At 48.6% G+C, this 20,636-nt stretch overlaps 1 protein-coding gene across 2 annotated transcripts in view; it reads left to right on the forward strand.

Annotated features, from left to right (window-relative positions):
- Nucleotides 1-20,636, forward strand: part of POLQ (DNA polymerase theta) — a 154,788-nt gene that overhangs the window by 468 nt on the left and 133,684 nt on the right. For both annotated transcript variants that reach the window (XM_040339189.1, XM_040339188.1), the window contains exons 2-7: nt 3,725-4,487; nt 6,315-6,497; nt 8,810-8,940; nt 10,700-10,856; nt 15,818-15,926; nt 19,077-19,299. In XM_040339189.1, coding sequence (XP_040195123.1) covers nt 3,974-4,487; nt 6,315-6,497; nt 8,810-8,940; nt 10,700-10,856; nt 15,818-15,926; nt 19,077-19,299 — 1,317 coding nt within the window. In that variant the 5' untranslated portion in view covers nt 3,725-3,973. The remainder of the gene's footprint in view (nt 1-3,724; nt 4,488-6,314; nt 6,498-8,809; nt 8,941-10,699; nt 10,857-15,817; nt 15,927-19,076; nt 19,300-20,636) is intronic.

The following is a 20,636-nucleotide window of genomic DNA, read 5'->3' on the forward strand; positions in this document are numbered from 1 at the left end:
TTTTTGTTTATTAAAAATCTTGCAAGCGTACAGCTTATTTATTTATCACATAATTACACCTAAACAGAAATACATAAAAGAAAACGTATACATAAATAAAAACAAACAGGCTGACATCAGCAAATAACAACAACAACAAAAAAAAAGCAAACATCAGAAGCATAAATAGAACTATATACAAAGAAACATGATTGTATTTACTAACACAGCCCTCCCCCCCACCTAAACACAGCCTCAGGCTAAGAAACCATAACATTCACGCCTTGGCGTACCTAATCGCGGAGTTTTGTCCCGCGAATTGCGGCGTTTTGTACCGTGATTTGCGGTGACAAAACGCCGCGATTGTGAATGCAGCCTTACCCCAGGTCCACATCTCCTATGCCGAACGCCGAAGCCGCCTGAAAAAAAAGGCTCCATTCACACCTAGGCGACAAAACGCCCAACACGCTGGAGGGGCGAATTTCCATTGATATCTATGAGATGGTTCACATCTCACACCGAAACGCCGAAACGCCTGCCGCCTAAAAAAACAAGTCCCGGACCCTTTTTTTCAGGCGGCATTGGCGTTCGGCCATAGACAGCAATGTTAATTCTTTGTAAAAAAAAAAAAAAAGTAAACGAAATCACGGCAAAATACGCCGCGGACGCGGCGTTACAATGTGAATGCAGCCTTTGGTCCGGGACTTGTTTTGAGCTTCAGGCGTTCGGCGTGAAGATGTGAACCATCTCCATAGAGGGCAATGTAAAATCACCCCTCCAGCGTATTAGGGGCTGCTGCGGCGTCGCGCTTCAGGCGTATATACGCCTAGGTGTGAACAGAGCCTAACACATGTACCCCATGCATGCCGCCTTTTTCCAAAAATCCAATCTTATATAAAAATCTAGGGCGGTCCGGTCACCAACATTTTCTTTGGGCCGAGGTCCGAATCTCAAGTCTGTGCTATGAAAGATTGTAGTCACAGGTGTCCCCATCACAGCGCCCCTTTACATCAGGTGTCCCCATCACAGCGCTCCTTTACATCAGGCGTCCCCGTCACAGCCCCCCTTTACATCAGGCGTCCCCATCGCAGCGCCCCTTTACATCAGGTGTCCCCATCGCAGCGCCCCTTTACATCAGGTGTCCCCGTCGCAGCGCCCCTTTACATCAGATGTCCCCGTCACGGCGCCCCTTTACGTCAGGTGTCCCCATCACGGCGCCCCTTTACGTCAGGTGTCCCCATCACGGCGCCCCTTTACGTCAGGTGTCCCCATCACGGTGCCCTTTACGTCAGGTGTCCCCATCACGGCGCCCCTTTGCATCAGAATGCCTCCTTACATCAGATGTCCCCATCAGAGTCCTCCTTAACATAAAATAAGGGTCACGTTAATGGGCACATTTTATGTTAAGGGGCACTCTTATGGGTACATTTTATATTAAAGGGCACTCTGATGGGCACAACAAAACGTGGCCCTTAACATAAAATTTGCCCATCAGAGGGCCCCTTAACTACTTAACCCCTGGACCATATTGCTGGTCAAAGACACTTTTTGCGATTCGGCACTGCGTCGCTTTAACTGACAATTGCGCGGTCGTGCGACGTGGCTCCCAAACAAAATTGGCGTCCTTTTTTCCTACAAATAGAGCTTTCTTTTGGTGGTATTTGATCACCTCTGCGGTTTTTAGTTTTTGCGCTATAAACAAAAATAGATATTTTTTAAAAAAAAAATTTGGGAAAAAATGCAATATTTTTTACTTTTTGGTATAATAAATATCCCCCAAAAATATATATAAAAAACTTTTTTTTTCCTCAGTTTTAGGCCGATACGTATTCTTCTACCTATTTTTGGTAAAAAAAATCGCAATAAGCGTTTATCGATTGGTTTGCGCAAAATTTATAGTGTTTTCAAAATAGGGGATCGTTTTATTGCATTTTTTTTTATTTTGACTACTAATGGCGGCGATCAGCGATTTTTTTTTTTTTTTTTTTTAATTTTTTTTTTTCGTGATTGCGACATTATGGCGGACACATCGGACAATTTTGACACATTTTTGGGACCATTGTCATTTTCACAGCAAAAAAATTCTATAAAAATGCACCGATTACTGTGAAAATTACAATTGCAGTTTGGGAGTTAACCACTAGGGGGCGCTGAAGGGGTTAAGTGTGACCTCATCTGTGTTTCTAACTGTAGGGGGCGGGGCTGGACGTGTGACGTCATTGATCGTGTTTCCCTATATCAGGGAACACACGATCAATGACGGCGCCACTGTGAATAACGGGGAAGCTGTGTTTACACTCAGCTCTCCCCGTTCTTCAGCTCCGGGGACCGATCGCGGGACACCCGGGGCGATCGGGGCCGCGGTCACGAAGCTTCAGACTGGGTCACGGTCGTGCGACGGTGACCCACGGCTAGGCACTTAAAGAGGACGTACAGGTACGTGCTTGTGCCCAGCCGCGCCATTCTGCCGACGTATATGTGCAGGAGGCGGATTTTAAGTGGTTAAAATCTCCATAGGCGACGTTTAAAAAATTCTACAGGTTGCATGTTTTGAGTTACAGAGGAGGTCTAGGGCTAGAATTATTGCTCTCGCTCTACCAATCGCGGCAATACCTCACATGTGTGGTTTGAATACCGTTTACATATGCGGGCGCTGCTCACGTATGTCTTCGCTTCTGCGCGCAAGCTCGTCGGGACGGGGCACGTTTTTTTGGCTCCTAACCTTTTTTTAGCTGGCTCCTAGATTCCAAACAAATTTGTCAAACCCTGGGGTAGAGGTAGAGGGGTGGATTCAAGAAGCAATTGCGCCTGTGTAACCATAGGTTACACAGCGCAATTGCTTACTTGCCCCGGCGTAACGAGTGCTCCTGATTCAGGAACCTCGTTACGCCGACTGCAGCCTAAGATCTGCGCGGCATAAGGCTCTTATGCCCGCATATCTTAGGCTGCATTCTTGCGATGGCCGCTAGGTGGCGTTCCCGTTGTGCTCAGCGTATAGTATGCAAATTGCATACTAACACCGATTCACAATGTTGCGCGAGCCCTGCGTACGCAATTTACGTCATTTACGTACGGCGGTTTTCGCGCAAGACTGCCCCTGCTATGTATACCAGTCGTTCCCGCGTCGCGAAATTAGAATTTTACGTAGTTTGCGTAAGTGAATCGTGAATGGCGCTGGACGCCATTCACGTTCACTTTGAAGCAAATGACGTCCTTGCGACGTCATTTGCCGCAATGCACGTCGGGAAAGTTTCCCGACGGAGCATGCGCTCTACGATCGGCGCGGGAACGGGCCTAATTTAAATGATTCCCGCCCCCTACGGGATCATTTAAATTGCGTGCTCCTGCGCCGGGCATTTTGCCGGCGCGCCCGCGCAATTTACGGAGCTTCTGCGGGGGCGCAGGGCAAAAACGTTGCCCTGCGCCTCCGTAAAAAAAAAAGCGCAATTATACCTGAATCCGGCCCAGAGTTGTCCTTTCTGCATATGCAGAGCGGACATGGAAATGTCATCATTCTCCCACTCCGCTCATTGTGGCCCGAGACTGGTTACAAGGCACTTAAGTGGCCCTCGCTCTTCAAAAGGTTGGACACCCCTGGTTTAACCCTTTCCACAGTGTGCGCTGAAAATTTTACGCTGATATATATATATTTTTTTGTCTTTCCAGGCTGTTTTTTTTTTTTTATTGTTTTGTTCTTTCCAGGCTGGTTTTTGTTTGGTTCACCCTTCTTGTTTATATTTTTCAGGTGACGCCGCAATGCGTTTACAATGGCGATGAAACGTTCTCCTCTCGCCCCACTTCCTGGATTGGTTGGACAACAAATTTAAAAAAAAAAAGACTTAACCGGGTTTTCGTTACGACGTGAGAAAACAACGAAGGGAAGCAAAGAATCGATATGATGCGGGAGAACATTCGAGGTGTCCTGCGTCTCCGCCAGGATTGGTTGTCGTTTTCTATTTGCAGCACTAATGAGTGATAAATATACATTAGCACAATGCGCAGAGGGACGGGCACGGCGGCGGGGACATCGGCGGAGACACCCGGGACCAGTGCCAGCCTGGCCAAAATCCTGTTTGGTGGTTTGGAGTCAAAGGAAAACGAACGGGCCAAGAAACCGCCGACCTCCAAAGTGGCCCTGGGGCCCCACAACAGCCGCAAACGTCACCGGCCGCGCTCTCTCTCCAGCTCGGGCTCTGAGAACTCCCCCAGCCCCTCGGTGTCGAAGAAAGCCGCGCTACAGAACTACAGCAAGCATGGAAAATCCAGAGCGTTAAACGCTACGACGTCTGCAACGCACGCGGGAGGGAACGGCGGGAATTCTGCAGATACCAGTGCCGCGTCTGCCGCTGATAAGGACTACATCCTGTTCAGTCCAGCGCAGCAGGCGTCTATACTGGGGAAACAGAAGAGGCGGGGACCGGACACCAGTGCTAATCTGTCTGTGTCTGTCCTGGCGCCCCCTGCTGGTCTGGACCGCACACTGCTGGAGAACAGCCTTGCTGCCACTGGTAAGTCGTAGGCTACGCGTGTCCGCCGGTAAGTGTCTACCGGCCTCCGTCTCACACCGCTGCAACTTGTCATGCGATTTGATGGGGTCCAAATCGCATGACCAGTCTCGCCCTATTATCGGCAATCGCACTGTTCCAATTGGCGCAATGCTGATTTCGCGGTGTGTGTCGCACCAATTTGAAAAATGGTGTTTGTACTTTTGCGATTTCAGGTTGCGACTTGCTTAGGTATCTGTGCATGAAATCGCACGGATGTCGGCCAAGTCGCACTGACGTGGCTCCAAAATCAAGCGATTTCAAGTGAAGTCGCACGATTTCAAAGCCGTGTTCCGTGTGAATGGGGGGGGCTTTAACCATTTCCAGTCTGGGCCAATTCTGACATTCCTCTCCAACATGTAAAAGAAAAGAAAAAAAATATGTATTTAATTTTTTTGCTAGAAAATTACTTGGAAACCCCCAAACATTATACATGTTTTTTTAGCAGACACCCTAGAGAATAAAATAGCGCTTGTTGCAATTTTTATCTCGCACAGTCATTTTTTTCCTCAGTTTAGGCCGATACGTATTCTTCTACCTATTTTTCGTTAAAAAAAAATCGCAATAAGCGTTTATTGATTGATTTGCGCAAAAGTTATAGCGTCTACAAAATAGGGGATAGTTTTATGGCATTTTTATTAATATTTTTTTTTTTACTAGTAATGGCGGCGATCAGCGTTATTTTTTTTATTTTTTTTCGGTACTGCGACATTATGGCGGACGCTTCAGACACTTTTGACACATTTTTGGGACCATTGGCATTTTTATAGCGATCAGTGCTATAAAAATGCATTGGATTACTATAAAAATGTCACTGGCAGTGAAGGCGTTAACACTAGGGGGCGGGGAAGGGGTTAGGTATGTTCCCTGGGTGTGTTCTAACTGTAGGGGGGAGGGGACTGACTAGGTGAAATGACAGATCGCTGTTTATACATTGTATGAACACGGTCAGGCATTTCTCCCCCTGACAGGACCGGGAGCTGTGTGTTTACACACACAGCTCCCGGTTCTCGCTCTGTAACGAGCGATGGCGGGTGATCGCGCTCGCCAGGCATGCGCGTCGGGACCAGGGGCGAGCGGGCGGCGCGCTCGCGCCCCTGTTGGCTGAATCGTGAGATGACGTATAGCTACGTGATCTCGCGCAGCCGAACCGACCTGGCGGGTGGTCGGCTAGTGGTTAACGAATTAAAAAAATTAAAATAAACAAATCGGAGGAAGACATTTCAGTCCAGCAGAGGAGACGTGTTCTGGCGAGCTGGTTCCTACCATCGATATGGTTCCTGAGCCGACGGAAACCTCCGAGCGGGAACAGCTGTTCATCGGCTGTAAACGCGCTCGCTCCCGATGGCTGATTATACACTAGTACACGCCGCTCTACACAGCAAGGGGCGGATGTGATATTGACCAGTGGTTTTTTGATTGGTTATCCACGCTGCTCTTTACAGCACGGGGACGGATGTGATACAGTCCCTTGCTGTATAGAGCGGCGTGGATAACCAATCAAAAAAGCACTGGTCAATATCACACCCGCCCCTTGCTGTGTAGAGCGGCGTGTACTAGTGTATAAGCAGGCAGCGGGAGCGAGCGCGTCTAAGCTGACAATCGGCTGTTGAGGCTCGGAGATTTCCGTGGCCTCCTACTGCGCCTGCGCAGTCGAGGCAGGAACCATATCGATGGAGGAACCAGCCCGACAAGGCACCGGTGCAAGACTGAAGGGAAGGTCGGAGGGAGGAGTTGATCGTCGTATTTGTATGTTGGAGGTGGTAATGATTGTCACATATCTCTTCTCAGGTCACAGCGTTCATATGTCCCTTCCGGAGGATCTGGCAGACAAGCTTCTGCTGGCTAGTTGGGGTCTTCCGGAGGCCGTCCTGGAGAAGTATGGCCAACTGGGGGTGGTGCAGATGTTTGAGTGGCAGGCGGAGTGCCTGATGATGGGACAGGTTCTCTCCGGGAAGAATCTGGTCTATTCTGGTGAGTGCCGCCATGATGTTCAGTCTACATATCTGGTGTGAGCCACCCCCCGCCTCTTCCTTGTGACCCACCCCCCGCCTCTTCCTTGTGAGCCACCCCCTGCCTCTTCCTTGTGAGCCACCCCCTGCCTCTTCCTTGTGAGCCACCCCCCGCCTCTTACTTGTGAGCCACCCCCTGCCTCTTCCTTGTGAGACACCCCCCGCCTCTTTTTTGTGAGACACCCCCCGCCTCTTTTTTGTGAGACACCCCCCGCCTCTTTTTTGTGAGACACCCCCCGCCTCTTTCTTGTGAGACGCCCCCCGCCTCTTTCTTGTGAGACGCCCCCCGCCTCTTTCTTGTGAGACACCCCCTGCCTCTTTCTTGTGAGCCATCCCCGCCTCTTCCTTGTGAGCCGTCCCCCGCCTCTTCCTTGTGAGCCACCCCCTGCCTCTTCCTTGTGAGCCACCCCCTGCCTCTTCCTTGTGAGCCATCCCCCGCCTCTTCCTTGTGAGCCATCCCCCGCCTCTTCCTTGTGAGCCATCCCCCGCCTCTTCCTTGTGAGCCATCCCCCGCCTCTTCCTTGTGAGCCATCCCCCGCCTCTTCCTTGTGAGCCATCCCCCGCCTCTTCCTTGTGAGCCATCCCCCGCCTCTTCCTTGTGAGCCATCCCCCGCCTCTTCCTTCCTTGTGAGCCACCCCCCGCCTCTTCCTTCCTTGTGAGCCACCCCCCCGCCTCTTCCCTTGTGAGACACCCCCCGCCTCTTCCCTTGTGAGACACCCCCCGCCTCTTCCCTTGTGAGACACCCCCCGCCTCTTCCCTTGTGAGACACCCCCCGCCTCTTCCCTTGTGAGACACCCCCCGCCTCTTCCCTTGTGAGACACCCCCGCCTCTTCCCTTGTGAGACACCCCCGCCTCTTCCTTGTGAGACACCCCCCCCCCCCGCCTCTTCCTTGTGAGACACCCCCCCCGCCTCTTCCTTGTGAGCCACCCCCCGCATCTTCCTTGTGAGACACCCCCCGCATCTTCCTTGTGAGACACCCCCCCTCCTCTTCCTTCCTTGTGAGCCCCCCCCGCCCCTTCCTTGTGAGACACCCCCCCCGCCTCTTCCTTGTGAGCCGTCCCCCCGCCTCTTCCTTGTGAGCCGTCCCCCGCCTCTTCCTTGTGAGCCGTCCCCCGCCTCTTCCTTGTGAGCCACCCCCCCCCGCCTCTTCCCTTGTGAGCCACCCCCCCCGCCTCTTCCTTGTGAGCCACCCCCCGCCTCTTCCTTGTGAGCCACCCCCCGCCTCTTCCTTGTGAATCATTGTACAATAAAATAGCAATCAGCAATATGGTGTTTTATAATGTACAGCACAGCATTCACAGTGAAGGTAGTTTGGATATGTAACGTCCTGCATAGTATACAGAATGGGGCACTCTGGGGTATGGCTTCTACAACCCAGTGTATGTTATAGTACAGCTGGGGATATGTTGCAGACAGTACAGTGGAGGCAATGGTACTGCCGGGAACATATGTGCAGAGTGGGACAGCCCAGAGTAGGTCATGTATAACACAGCGTATGCAATGTTGCAGCCTGAAATGTGTCAGATACAGCAGAGTATACAGAGTGGGGTGGCCCAAAGCATGTCACATACAGTACAAAGTTGGGTGGCCCTAAGTATTTTGCCTACAACATAGTGTACAGAGTGTGGTAGGCCGAAGCATGTCACATACAGCTCAGTGTACAGAGGGGTGGGCCGAAGCATGTCACATACAGCACAGTGTACAGAGGGGTAGGCCCAAGCATGTCGCATACAGCACAGTGTACAGAGTGGGGTGGCCCAAAGCATGTCACGTACATCACAGTGTACAGAGTGGGGTGGCCCGACGCATGTCACGTACAACATAGTGTACAGAATGAGGTGGCCCAGAGCAAGGTCAGTAGCTCGGATAATTACACTTCTATGTGTGTACATTGTGGATATTCTCCTCACTTCCTGTGTGGTCACTAGGACAGGAAGCGAGAGCAAGTTCCTTCAACTGCTATGCAGACATTACAATATTTTTTTCCCCAGTAAGGGACGGGAGGAGTTTTGGAAACCTTATTGCTGGTTACTTCCCTGTTGATAAACCTGATGGAGGATCTAACCCTTACACTTTATTTCCTGATCTCCCCTGCAGTGCTTAGTGCTTCCTCCCACTTCTATGTCCTGTAGGGACCCACATGGTCATTGGGAGGAACCACTGAGCGCAGCAGGGGGGCATAGAAGATCGTAGCTCTCCTCTTGTGCAGGCACACTTTCAATTTCAAGATATATAATGTCTCCTTCCATTGATTTCTCTTCTCTCTCTTCAGCTCCCACAAGTGCCGGGAAGACTCTGGTGGCCGAACTGCTGATCCTAAAGAGAGTTCTGGAGACCCGGAAGAAAGCTTTATTCATCCTCCCCTTTGTCTCTGTAGCCAAAGAGAAAACCTATTACTTACAGGTGACTCCTCGTTCCTGATTGCAGGCTCCATTCACAATGTCTGTTATTTTCCTGATGCTATATTATAGCTAAAGTTTAATCTGAAGTGAAATCAGAGGAAGCCAATTCAGTCCAGGAGAGGAGCCGGTGCAACTGTGCAAGTGTGTGTGAAGGGAAGGCCGGTGGTCATATTTAAGAAGTGTGTGTGTGTGTGTGTGTATATATATATATATATATATATATATATATATATATATATATATATATATATTAGTGTGTGTGTAAGACAAGCTCTCTGCTCTCATCCAATACAGTATTTTGGATATAAGTTACTGCGGTCAACTGTGTCTGTGGCCCTTTGCCTGCCTTTATCCAGCCCTTCGGACACTATTCCTCCCATTGATACAAGGCGTTATTTCTCCCGTCAAACAGGGGGCGCTATTCCTCTGACGAGCCCAGACCAATGGGGGGGGGGGGGCGCTATTCCTCCCACCAAACCCGGATCGATGGAGGGGCACTATTCCTCCCACCGAGCCCGGACCGATGGAGGGGCACCAATCCTCCACCGAGCCTGGACCGATGGAGGGGCGCCAATCCTCCCACCGAGCTCCGACTGATGGGGGGTGCTATTCTCCCACCAAGCCTGCACCGACGGGGGGAGGGGCGCGCTATTCCTCCCACCGAGCCCCCCGACCGACAGGGGCGCCATTCCTCCCACCAAACCCACCAAGCTCAGACCGATGGGCGCTATTTTCCCATTGAGCCCACACCGACGGGGGGGTGGGTGCTATTTTTTCCCACCGAGCCCCCCGACCGACGGGGGCGCCATTCCTCCCACCGAGCCCAGACTGAAGGGGGGGCGCTGTTCCTCCCACCGAGCCTGGACCATCGGCGGGAGTGGGGGGCGCACTATTCTTCCAAGCGAGCCCCAACCGAGGGGGGGGAGCGCTATTCCTCCCACCGAAGCACAGACTGACCTGGGGTGTACTATTCCTTCCATCCGGGCCAATGGGGGGGGGGGGGGGGCGCTATTCCTCCATCGAGCCTGGACCAACGGGGGCTCCTCCCTATTGAGCAGAGGTGCTATGTAATTTTTTTTACTTTCACTGACCACCAAGCCTCTCAGATCGAACCTGAAGAGTTTACTAAAGTCACGAAAATTCAGATTATCGTACGATCACTTTGAAAACTGTATTTTTCTGATCGTGTGTACTGGGGCTTAAAGGGGTTGTAAAGGTTTGTTTTTTATTTTCTAAATGGGTTCCTTTAAGCTCGTGCATTGTTAGTTCACTTACCTTTTTCCTTCTATTTCCCTTCTGTTTTGTTTCTTTGTCTGAATTTGTCACTTCCTGTTCCTCCTCAGTAAGCTGTTCAGTAAGTTGTTCTGACAGACTAACCACCGCTCGGATGATGGTGGAAAGCTTACTGAGGAGAAACAGGAAGTGTGAAATTCAAACAAAGAAAAAAAACATCTAGAAGGGAAATGGAAGGAAAAGGTAAGTGAACCAACAATGCACTAGCTTAAAGGAACCAATTTAGAAAATAAAAGACAAACCTTTACAACCCCTTTAAGGCATTTTCCTCTCCCCCTGACCATAGTCCGGCCCTCCTAAAGTCTGAAGAATAGCAAGTTGTCCTTTTTTTTGTTTAGAAAGTTAGGAGATCCCTTAAGGGGTTTACTTCAAATAATTGAGAAATTAAGACACAAAGTAGCTGTTATCGATATCAACAAAACGTTTTTTTTTATTGCATTTCTCTTAATCTCCCTCCTGCATTTCAGAGCCTGTTCCAGGAGGTCGGGGTGCAGGTGGGCGGGTACATGGGAAGCTCCTCCCCGGCCTGCGGTTTCTCATCTCTGGACGTCGCCGTCTGCACCATCGAGAAAGCCAACGGCCTGGTGAACCGGCTGATAGAAGAGAACAAGATCGACTTGTTAGGTACGTTGGACCTGAGCGAGGAGAGAGACGAATGATCACAGTGAAGCTGACACCATTTGTCGTCCCCCCCCCCCCCCCCACATCCACTCATTACTGTCTGTGTGATAAAGTGCAAGCTCCTCTGTTCAGCACAAAGAAAACCAGGACCGAATAAGGGCTTTTAAGGAAAGAAGGAACTATTAGCTAGATTCAGGTACATTTGCTTAACTTTGCGGCGGCGTAGCTTAAGTAATTTAAGCTACGCCGCCGTAAGTTAGCCAGGCAAGTACATGATTCACAATGTACTTACCTGCTAAGTTACGGCGGCGTAGCCTAAATCGGCGGGCGTAAGGGCGCCTAATTCAAATGTGTTTGAGGGGGGCGTGTTTTATGTTAATGGAGCTTGACCCTACGTTTTTTACGAACTGCGCATGCGCCGGGCGCCTACATTTCCCAGCGTGCATTGCGGCTAAGTACGCCGCACGGGCCTATTGATTTCGACGTGTACGTAAACGACGTAAATCCCGATTCACGGACGACTTACGCAAACGACGTAAAAAATGTGAATTTCGACGCGGGAACGGCGGCCATACTTAACATTACTATTCCATGTAGGGCTAAGCTCTAACTTTAGGCGGCCTATCTCTAACGTAAACGGCATAAAAGTACTGCGTCGGCCGGGCGTACGTTCGTGAATCGCCGTATCTACTCATTTACATATTCTACGCTGACCGCAATGGAAGCGCCACCTAGCGGCCATCCGAAATATTGCAATCTAAGATAGGACGGCGCAAGCTGAAGGAGTGACTGAAGTGACTGAAGGTGGCTGAAGGAGTGACGTCACTGATCGTCGTTCCCTATATCAGGGAACAGACGATCAGTAACACTGCCACACAGAAGAACGGGGAAGGTGTGTTTACACTCACCTCTTCCCGTTCTTCAGCTCCTGTGACCGATCACGGGACACCGGCGGCGATCGGGTCCCGCTGTCACGGAGCTTCGGATTGGGTCGTGAGCACGCCGCCACGCACGACCGGGCTCTTAAAGGCAACGCACAGGTACGTGCCTGTGCCCAGCCGTGCCATTCTGCCAACGTATATCGGCGTAAAGGGGTCCTTAAGTGGTTAACCACTTGCTTACTGTGCACTTCTACCCCCTTCCTGTCCAGGCGAAATTTTAGCTTCCGGCACTGCGTCGCTTTAAAGCGGGAGTTCACCCATTTAAAAAAAAAAAAAAAATCTCCCCTTAGCTTCCTGCTCGTTCGGTCTAGGGGAATCGGCTATTTATATTAAAATATGTGCAGTACTTACCCGTTTTCGAGCTGCATCTTCTTCCGTCGCTTCCGGGTATGGGTCTTCGGGAGCGGGCGTTCCTTCTTGATTGACATTCTTCCGAGAGGCTTCCGACGGTCGCATCCATCGCGTCACTCGTAGCCGAAAGAAGCCGAACGTCGGTGCGGCTCTATACTGCGCCTGCGCACCGACGTTCGGCTTCTTTCGGAAAATCGTGACGCGATGGATGCGACCGTCGGAAGCCTCTCGGAAACCTGTCAATCAAGAAGGAACGCCCATTCCCGAAGCCCATACCCGGAAGCGACGGAGAGGATGCGTCTCGTAAACGGGTAAGTACTGCACATATTTTAAAATAAATAGCCGATTCCCCTAGTAATACCGAGCAGGAATCTAAGGGGGAAAAGTGCCCTCTAAGGGTGAACCCCCGCTTTAACTGACAATTGCGCGGTCGTGCGACGTGGCTCCCAAACAAAATTGGCGTCCTTTTTTTCCCACAAATAGAGCTTTCTTTTGGTGGTATTCGATCACCTCTGCGGTTTTTATTTTTTGGGCGTCTCTTTTGCTCTTAAACAAAAAAAGAGCATCAATTTTGAAAAAAAACACAATATTTTTTACTTTTTGTAATAAATATTCCATTAAAAAAAAAAAAAAATTCTCGGTTTAGGCCGATACGTATTTTTGTTTTAAAAAAAAAAAAAATCGCAATAACCGTATAGTGACTGGTTTGCGCAAAAGTCATAGCGCCTAGAAAATAGGGGACATAATAATATATTTCTTTTTTTTTTTTTTTTTACTAGGAATGGCGGCGATCTGCGTTTTTTTTTTTTTATTGGGACTGCGACATTATAGCGGACACTTTTGACAATTTTTTTGGACCATTCACATTTTATACAGTGAACAGTGCTATAAACATGCACTGATAACTGTATAAATGTGACTGGCAGGAAGGGGTTAACCACTAGGGGGCGGGGAAGGGGTTAAATGTGTAGCCTAGTGAGTGTTCTAACTGTAGGGGGAGGGGGTGACTGGGGGAGGTGACCGATCTGTGTCCCTATGTACAAGGGACACAGCATCGGTCTCCTCTCCCTGACCAGACGTGGATCTCTGCGCCCCCTAGCGGCTTTAAAAGACGAGGACGTCATATGACGTCCTGTCAGAATAACTGATCTACCTTGCCGCTGTCAATTGACGGCGGCTGGTAGTATAGAGGTTAAGGAAATTCCTTGGGGACCCCCAGGTCACCAAAACTAGTGTTCCCATTGGAAGATTTCCGCTCTATTACTTTTCTTGGGACAACCCAAAATGTACTTTCACTTTCAATGATAATGGTAAACAGGACTTGATCACATAATGAAATGGATACCAAGCGCCTTGAGGCATTCAGTTTGCATTTGTAGCGCTATACAAGTTATTCACTCACTCATAATAAAAATCTTTATTGAAAAAACAGAACAAATGGAGATGGTGAATCTCCCTAATGAGGGCACAGACAGCAATAAAAACCTGACAAGGGTTCCAATCCCTCTCTACTCTATCCAACACTAAGAAGAAAAAAAAGTTTTTAGTTTAGTTATACTTTAAAGCCTCGTTTACATGGGGCACACCCGTGTGAGGTAATGTTCGTCCGCATGGGGATACGCAGCATTTTGGTGCATCCCCCTTGCAGGCAGTCCCAGTCATAGATGTTGAGATGCAGCAGCTGCATAGACACAGCCACTTCTCCAAATTTGACATCTGTGTGGGTGCACGGCCCCTGAACACACCTTCTGCATTCGGGGCCGTGCACCCACGCAGATGTCAAATTGGTAGCAGCGGCTGTATCCATGCAGCCGCTGCATCCCAATTGATGTCAATTGGACTGCCTGCAAGGGCATGCACGCAACAGCTGTGTGGGTTAAAGCAGAGTTCAGGCCGAAATATGACTTTTTAAGATAAAAATACCCCTAGAATACTCATGCAATTGAACAAAGGTATGCTGTAAACTATGGCCAGTTTTTTTATCTGTGCAGCATTGTTTTCTTTCTTTGGAGATGGCTGCGTTGTGCAGGAACTTCACAGTGTGGGCATCTGAAGCGACAGTGTCCCTTTTCCTGGATTGCGTGCATGCTGGCTACCCAGCATGCACCTGCCGATCTTGCGCATTTGCAATCTTGGTCAGCTTGGCATGGCACAGCCATGCCAAGCTGACCAAGACTTTCCATAGACGCCAATGTTAAATGTTACGGGAGCAGTGCCATGCCAAGCTGACCATAGATCTCTCAGGAGCCAATGCAAAACCAGAAATGACGTACAGCGCCACGGCCCCTAAAGGAGGAAGTGAAATTGGATATAGGCACAAATCGGGTAAGTGAACAGAAAAAAATAAATAAATTGCCAATTTATTTTAAAGGGGAGTTCCACCCACCATTTCACTTTTTAAATATAAATACCCCTGTAATACACAAGCTTAATGTATTCTAGTTAGGGTTGTCCCGATACCACTTTCTTAGGACCGAGTACAAGTACCGATACTTTTTTTCAAGTAGTCGCCGATACCGAATACCGATACTTTTTTTAAATGTGTCCCCAAATGCAGCCATGTCCCTCACATATGCAGCAATGTCCCTCTAGCCATGTCCCTCACATATGCAGCCATGTCCCTCCAGCCATGTCCCTCCATACCTTTGCCGCCGAAAGCCGCCGCATGGAGAAAATCACAGCATTCATTTGAATAGCTGTTTTGCCCGCGTGTATAGACACTCCCCCTTGCTTGGGATTGGACAGATCACGATCACCCATTCAATCCCGAGCAAGGGGGAGTGTCTATACGCGCGGGAACACTACAGCTATTCAAATGAAAGCTGTGATGTTCCCGCACAGCGTTTAACCCATGCGACGGCTTTCGATGCGGCGGCTTTCGATGCGGCGGGGGGGGGGGGGAAGTATTCTATTTAGGTATCGGGGGTATTTGCGCGAGTACGAGTACTCCCGCAAATACTCGGTATCGGTACCGATACCGATACTGGTATCGGTATCTGGACAACCCTAATTCTAGTAAAGTTAGTCTGTAAACTAAGGTCCGTTTTGTTAGGTTATTACAGCATTTAGATAGTTTATAATCTAGAAATAGACCGTGGCCATCTTAAGTGTGGGCATCATGAAGCCAGACTGTATGACTTCCTGGATTTCAGCCTTGCATATCTCGCACATGCTCAGTGCACAAGCAGTGTAATAGGTTTCAGTCAGGTTTGCAAGGACTACTGGGAAACATGATGCCTATCCCAGAAACCCTTGCAAATAGCCTAGGCAAATAAGGAGGAGGAAGTAATGAAGGACTACAAAATAAAGGTATTTACAAGCAACAAATTAAATAAAAATTGTCCATTCTGAACACTATGAGATTAGAGCATTCAGCACAGACAAACAAAAAAATGGGTGGAACTCCACTTTAAGAATGCACATTAGTGATGCATGGCGAGGAGTGAAAATTGTGGGTGGAGCTCCACTTTAATGCAGTCCTTGCACACGCATACACTGTAGTACGCCCTTTGTGAACGAGGCCTATACTTTCTCTTTTTTGTTATGTGGAACTACAAGTCAAAGTGTGTTGTCTGGTCATTCTTCCACAGCCAGAGGAGTACCGGTTGGGGGGGGGGGGGGGGCACAGTCTGTTTCTGTCACGTGACTGTCTGTCGCTCTTCTCTTGCTCAGGGATGATGGTGGTGGATGAGTTGCACATGTTGGGAGACTCGCACCGCGGTTATTTGCTGGAACTTCTCCTCACCAAGGTCCGATACGTCGCCCAGAAAAGAGCGGCCCTGTAAGTATATAACATTTGAAGCCCATCTCGGGATATGCATGATCTTTTTATTACCAATACTGGAGTCCTCACACTCATTTCTGTGATACAGTCGCATTTAACCCTTTCTTGAAACGCTAGCAGGGGTTAAAAGCGCACTGCTAGCGGCCAAATAGCGCAGGTAAAACGACGGTAAAGCACTGCTTTTTAGTGGCGCTTCACCGATAACATGGCTAGCTGGCAGTGTGAAATGGCTCTTGAGATAATTCAGCTTCACTCCATGCCCAAATTAATATAACCTAGAGCATATACAGACCCTCCCCCCTTCAGCACAGACCCTCCCCTTCAGCACAGACCCCCCTCCTTCTGCACAGACCCCCCTCCTTCTGCACAGACCCCTCCATTCAGCACAGATGGACCCCCCCATTCCACACAGACCCCTCCATTCAGCACAGACCCCCCCCTTCAGCACAGATGGAGCACCTTTAAGCATGGACCCCCCCCCCCCTTCAGCACAGACGGACCCCCCTCCCCCCATCCCATTCAGTACCTTAGATCAGCCATCCGCGTGGCACAGGCACAGCAGGTTCCCTCCCCCTGTGTACACATAAACACTGGAGGTGGAAGCGGCTTCACTCTGCTCGCTGTGCCTTTGTGACATCCGGCCCGGGACCGCTCAGACAGCCTGCGAGAGAAGGAGATGGTTGGTCAGGTGCAGTGGTGTCGCCCCACACCAGACCACACCCTGCCCCCCCCCCCCTGCAACGCCTTTCTCTCCTTGCTCTAACATGCCTGTCACCGCGGCGCTCTTCATTCTTCAACACCACCTCGATTTTCCAGGGAGGGGAGGTCAATTGCCCCCCCCCCCCCCTTGTCCTATGGAGCGGACGATCATGCTTTAAGGCAGGGTTTGGCAAATTTGCTTGGAATCTAGGAGCCAGCTAAAAAAGTTAGGAGCCAGAAAACGCACCCCGTCCCGACGAGCTTGCGCGCAGAAGCGAACACATACGTGAGCAGCGCCCGCATATGTAAATGGTGTTCAAACCACACATGTGAGGTATCGCCGCGATTGGTAGAGCGAGAGCAATAATTCTAGCCCTAGACCTCCTCTGTAACTCAAAACATTGAACCTGTAGATTTTTTTAAACGTCGCCTATTAAGATTTTAAAGCGTGACATGTTGGGTATGAATTTACTCGGCGTAACATTATCTTTCATAATATTAAAAAAAATGGGGATAACTTTACTGTTAAAAAAAAAAAAAAAAAAAAAATCCAAAAAATGCAGCGCTGAGAAATGACTGGTGAAAGGACAATAATGTCTATGTTAAACACACATAAATATAAACAAAAAATGTGAGTCCATGATATGTACATAAATCTTAAAAAATAATAATAGTGATTAGTGTGATGAGACACTATAGACCTAAGTCTAAATGCCTGGAAAAATATGAGTCCATAAAAGTGAACGTGAAATCAAGAGTCAAGACGATCAATCAAATGACAGTGATGAGACACCCACGGTGATTCTGATTAAACTGGAATGTTGGTGATAACGCCCGCCACCTGAAGGGAAGGCTTACCAGATGCGATGGATTCAAGTGAGCTTATGCCCAAAGGATCAATAAAGCTTTATAACTGGGATGGATGGAAGGATATACCGGAACACACCAAAACGAACGACCAGCAAATAACAATGAAGTCTTCGCTTAGTGGCAGGTGGAAGGGATAACCTCAGCTGGGAGATGGCTCATAGGAATTGGAGAGCTTGCCCAAAGTATGTGGAGGAAAATGAAAGGCACATAGCGTGATACCGTAAAAACGGGAAAGTTTAATGCCGGATAAAAACACTTACAATTTGGTTGATAAAAAGGACATCAATGTGGAAAAGTGCATGGCAGCAGTAGAGTCCCGACTAGTTTCGCTACAACTAGCATCGTCTGGGGTAGATAACTTTACTGTTGTCTTATTCTTTAATTAAAAACAGTGTAATTTTTTTCCAAAAAAGTGCGCTTGTAAAATCGCTGTGCAAATACGGCGTGACAGAAAGTATTGCAACGATCGCCATTTTATTCTCTAGGGTGTTAGGATAAAAAATATATATAATGTTTGGGGGTTCTAATTAGAGGGAAGAAGATGGCAGTGAAAATAGTGAAAAATTACATTAGAATTGCTGTTTAACTTGTAATGCTTAACTTGTAATACCAACGGCTCACCACCAGATGGCGCCAGCTCACACATCTGGTGGTAATAACTTGTAATACCAACGGCTCACCACCAGATGGCGCCACCTTCCAAGCCAAGTCGCCAGGACGCTATTTCTAGTCGCCATGGCGACCGGGATTTGTCGAGCCCTGCTCTAAGGATGTTTTTTTTGTAAAAAGAAAAATAAGTGAACTATATAGGGGTGGACCGATAATTGCTGCGGCCGATTAAGTATCGGTCACAAAACTTAGCGATATTACAGATATTGCGTCAAAGGGTTGTACTTAGGTGACGCCTACAGCTGCAGGCATCACCCCAGTACCGTAATTTAGAGCGGACGGTCGGCTTTATTGTAATAACAACCGATGTGGCTCAGCAGCCGCTCAGCTGTTTTTACAAGCAGCGGGAGGGGACATCCTCCTCCCGCTGCCTTTCGCCACTCGCCCATCTTACCGGGAGACCCACGCCACCAGCCGACACGTCCGCCAGCTGGCCCGAAGACCCTGGTCTCTGATCTAGTAATCCGGAAGAGATGGCATGACATCCCTTCCCGGATTACTGGCATCCTAAAGGCGCCAGTTTTTAAAAAAGATAGAAAGTATTCAAAAACACCCAGAGGAGGGGTTGGGGGTCTTATAGACCCCCAATCCCGCCATAAAGAGTACCTGTCACATGCCTATTACTGTCACAAGGGAAGTTTACATTTCTTGTGACAGCAAAAACAGTGATTTAACAGGACAGTGTAAAAAATCTAAATTTTAAATGCACATAATAGCCTGAGAGGTGGCCAAAAAATCAATGTCGGCACAGAAAAAACGATATTGGTCGATCCCTAATACGATTTTTTGGAAAACTGGCATGTGACTTTTTTGTCAGGAGAGACACTTATAGCTTTGTCCAGGCTATTTGGTTTTGACGTGCCTGTTTCATAAAGTAATACTTTTTATATATTGTGTTCCGCGTTGCAGGAAAAAAGATGGCAGCACCGTTCGCTCGCAGAACGAAGTTCAGATCGTGGGGATGAGCGCCACCCTGCCCAATCTCGGCTTGCTGGCCTCCTGGCTCAACGCAGAGCTCTATCACACCGATTTCCGGCCCGTCCCGCTAAAGGAACACGTTAAAATTGGCAGAACTGTGTTTGATTCCACCATGACTCCCGTGCGAGAGTTCGAGCCCCTGATCCAGGTGAAGGTAAGAACAGGTATCTCTATAGATATCTATAGGACAGTCTATAGGTGGGAATTGGGTTACATTCCTCGTTGCATTTATTTATTTAAAAAGGTTCATATGTTTTACCCTTTCAGATTTGTGGATGTAATACAATAATTAAAGCAACACACAAGCAATATAGTAATAAAAGAGATTTACTTAACTGTGGTTACCCACTTGCCCTCTGGAAGGTTTACCCCCCCCCCCCCCCTTTCATGACAGGCCATTTTTTTTGCAATACGGCACTGCGTTACTTTAACCACTTAAGACCCGGACCATTATGCAGGTTAAGGACCTTGCCCCTTTTTGCGATTCGGCACTGCGTCGCTTTAACTGACAATTGCGCGGTCGTGCGACGTGGCTCCCAAACAAAATTGGCGTCCTTTTTTTTTTTCCCACCACAAATAGAGCTTTCTTTTGGTGGTATTTGATCACCTCTGCGGTTTTTATTTTTTTGCGCTATAAACAAAAATAGAGTGACAATTTTGAAAAAAATGCAATATTTTGTGCTATAATAAATATCCCCAAAAATGTATAAATATTACATTTTTTTCCCCTCCTGTTTAGGCCGTTACGTTTTTTTCTACCTATTTTTGGTAAAAAAAAATTGCAATAAGCGTTTACAAAATAGGGGATAGTTTTATTGCATTTTTATTAATATATATATATATATATTTTTACTACTTATGGCGGCGATCATTGATTTTTTTCGTGACTGTGACATTATGGCGGACACATCTGACACTTTTAACAAATTTTTGGGACCATTGTCATTTTCACAGCGAAAAGTGCTATAAAAATGCATTGTTAACTGTGAAAATGACAATTGCAGTTTAAGAGTTAACCACTAGGGGGCGCTGTAGGTGTTAAGTGTGACCTCATATGTGTTTCTAACTGTAGGGGGGCGGGGCTGGACGTGTGACGTCATTGATCGCTTTTCCCTATATCAGGGAACAGACGATCACTGACATTGCCACAGTGAAGAACGGGGAAGGGGTGTTTACACTCACCTCTCCCCGTTCTTCAGCTCCGGTGACCGATCGTGGGACACCGGCGGCGATCGGGTCCCGCGGGCACGGTCACGGAGCTTCGGACCAGGTTCGCAAACGTGACCCCACGGCTGGGCACTTAGAGGACCCCTTCATGCCGATATCATACACCACTATCTGCAGCTCTCCCTGTGTCTTCTCCTCCCCCCTCACCCTCCCTGTACGTGTCTCCATCATACGCTACTATCTGCAGCTCTCTCTGTGTCTCCTCCCCGTCCCCTCACTGTATGTGTCTCCTCCCCCTCACTGTACGTGTCTCCTCCCCCTCCC

This window comes from Rana temporaria, chromosome 2 (assembly GCF_905171775.1).
Source record: "Rana temporaria chromosome 2, aRanTem1.1, whole genome shotgun sequence".
NCBI lineage: Eukaryota > Metazoa > Chordata > Amphibia > Anura > Ranidae > Rana > Rana temporaria.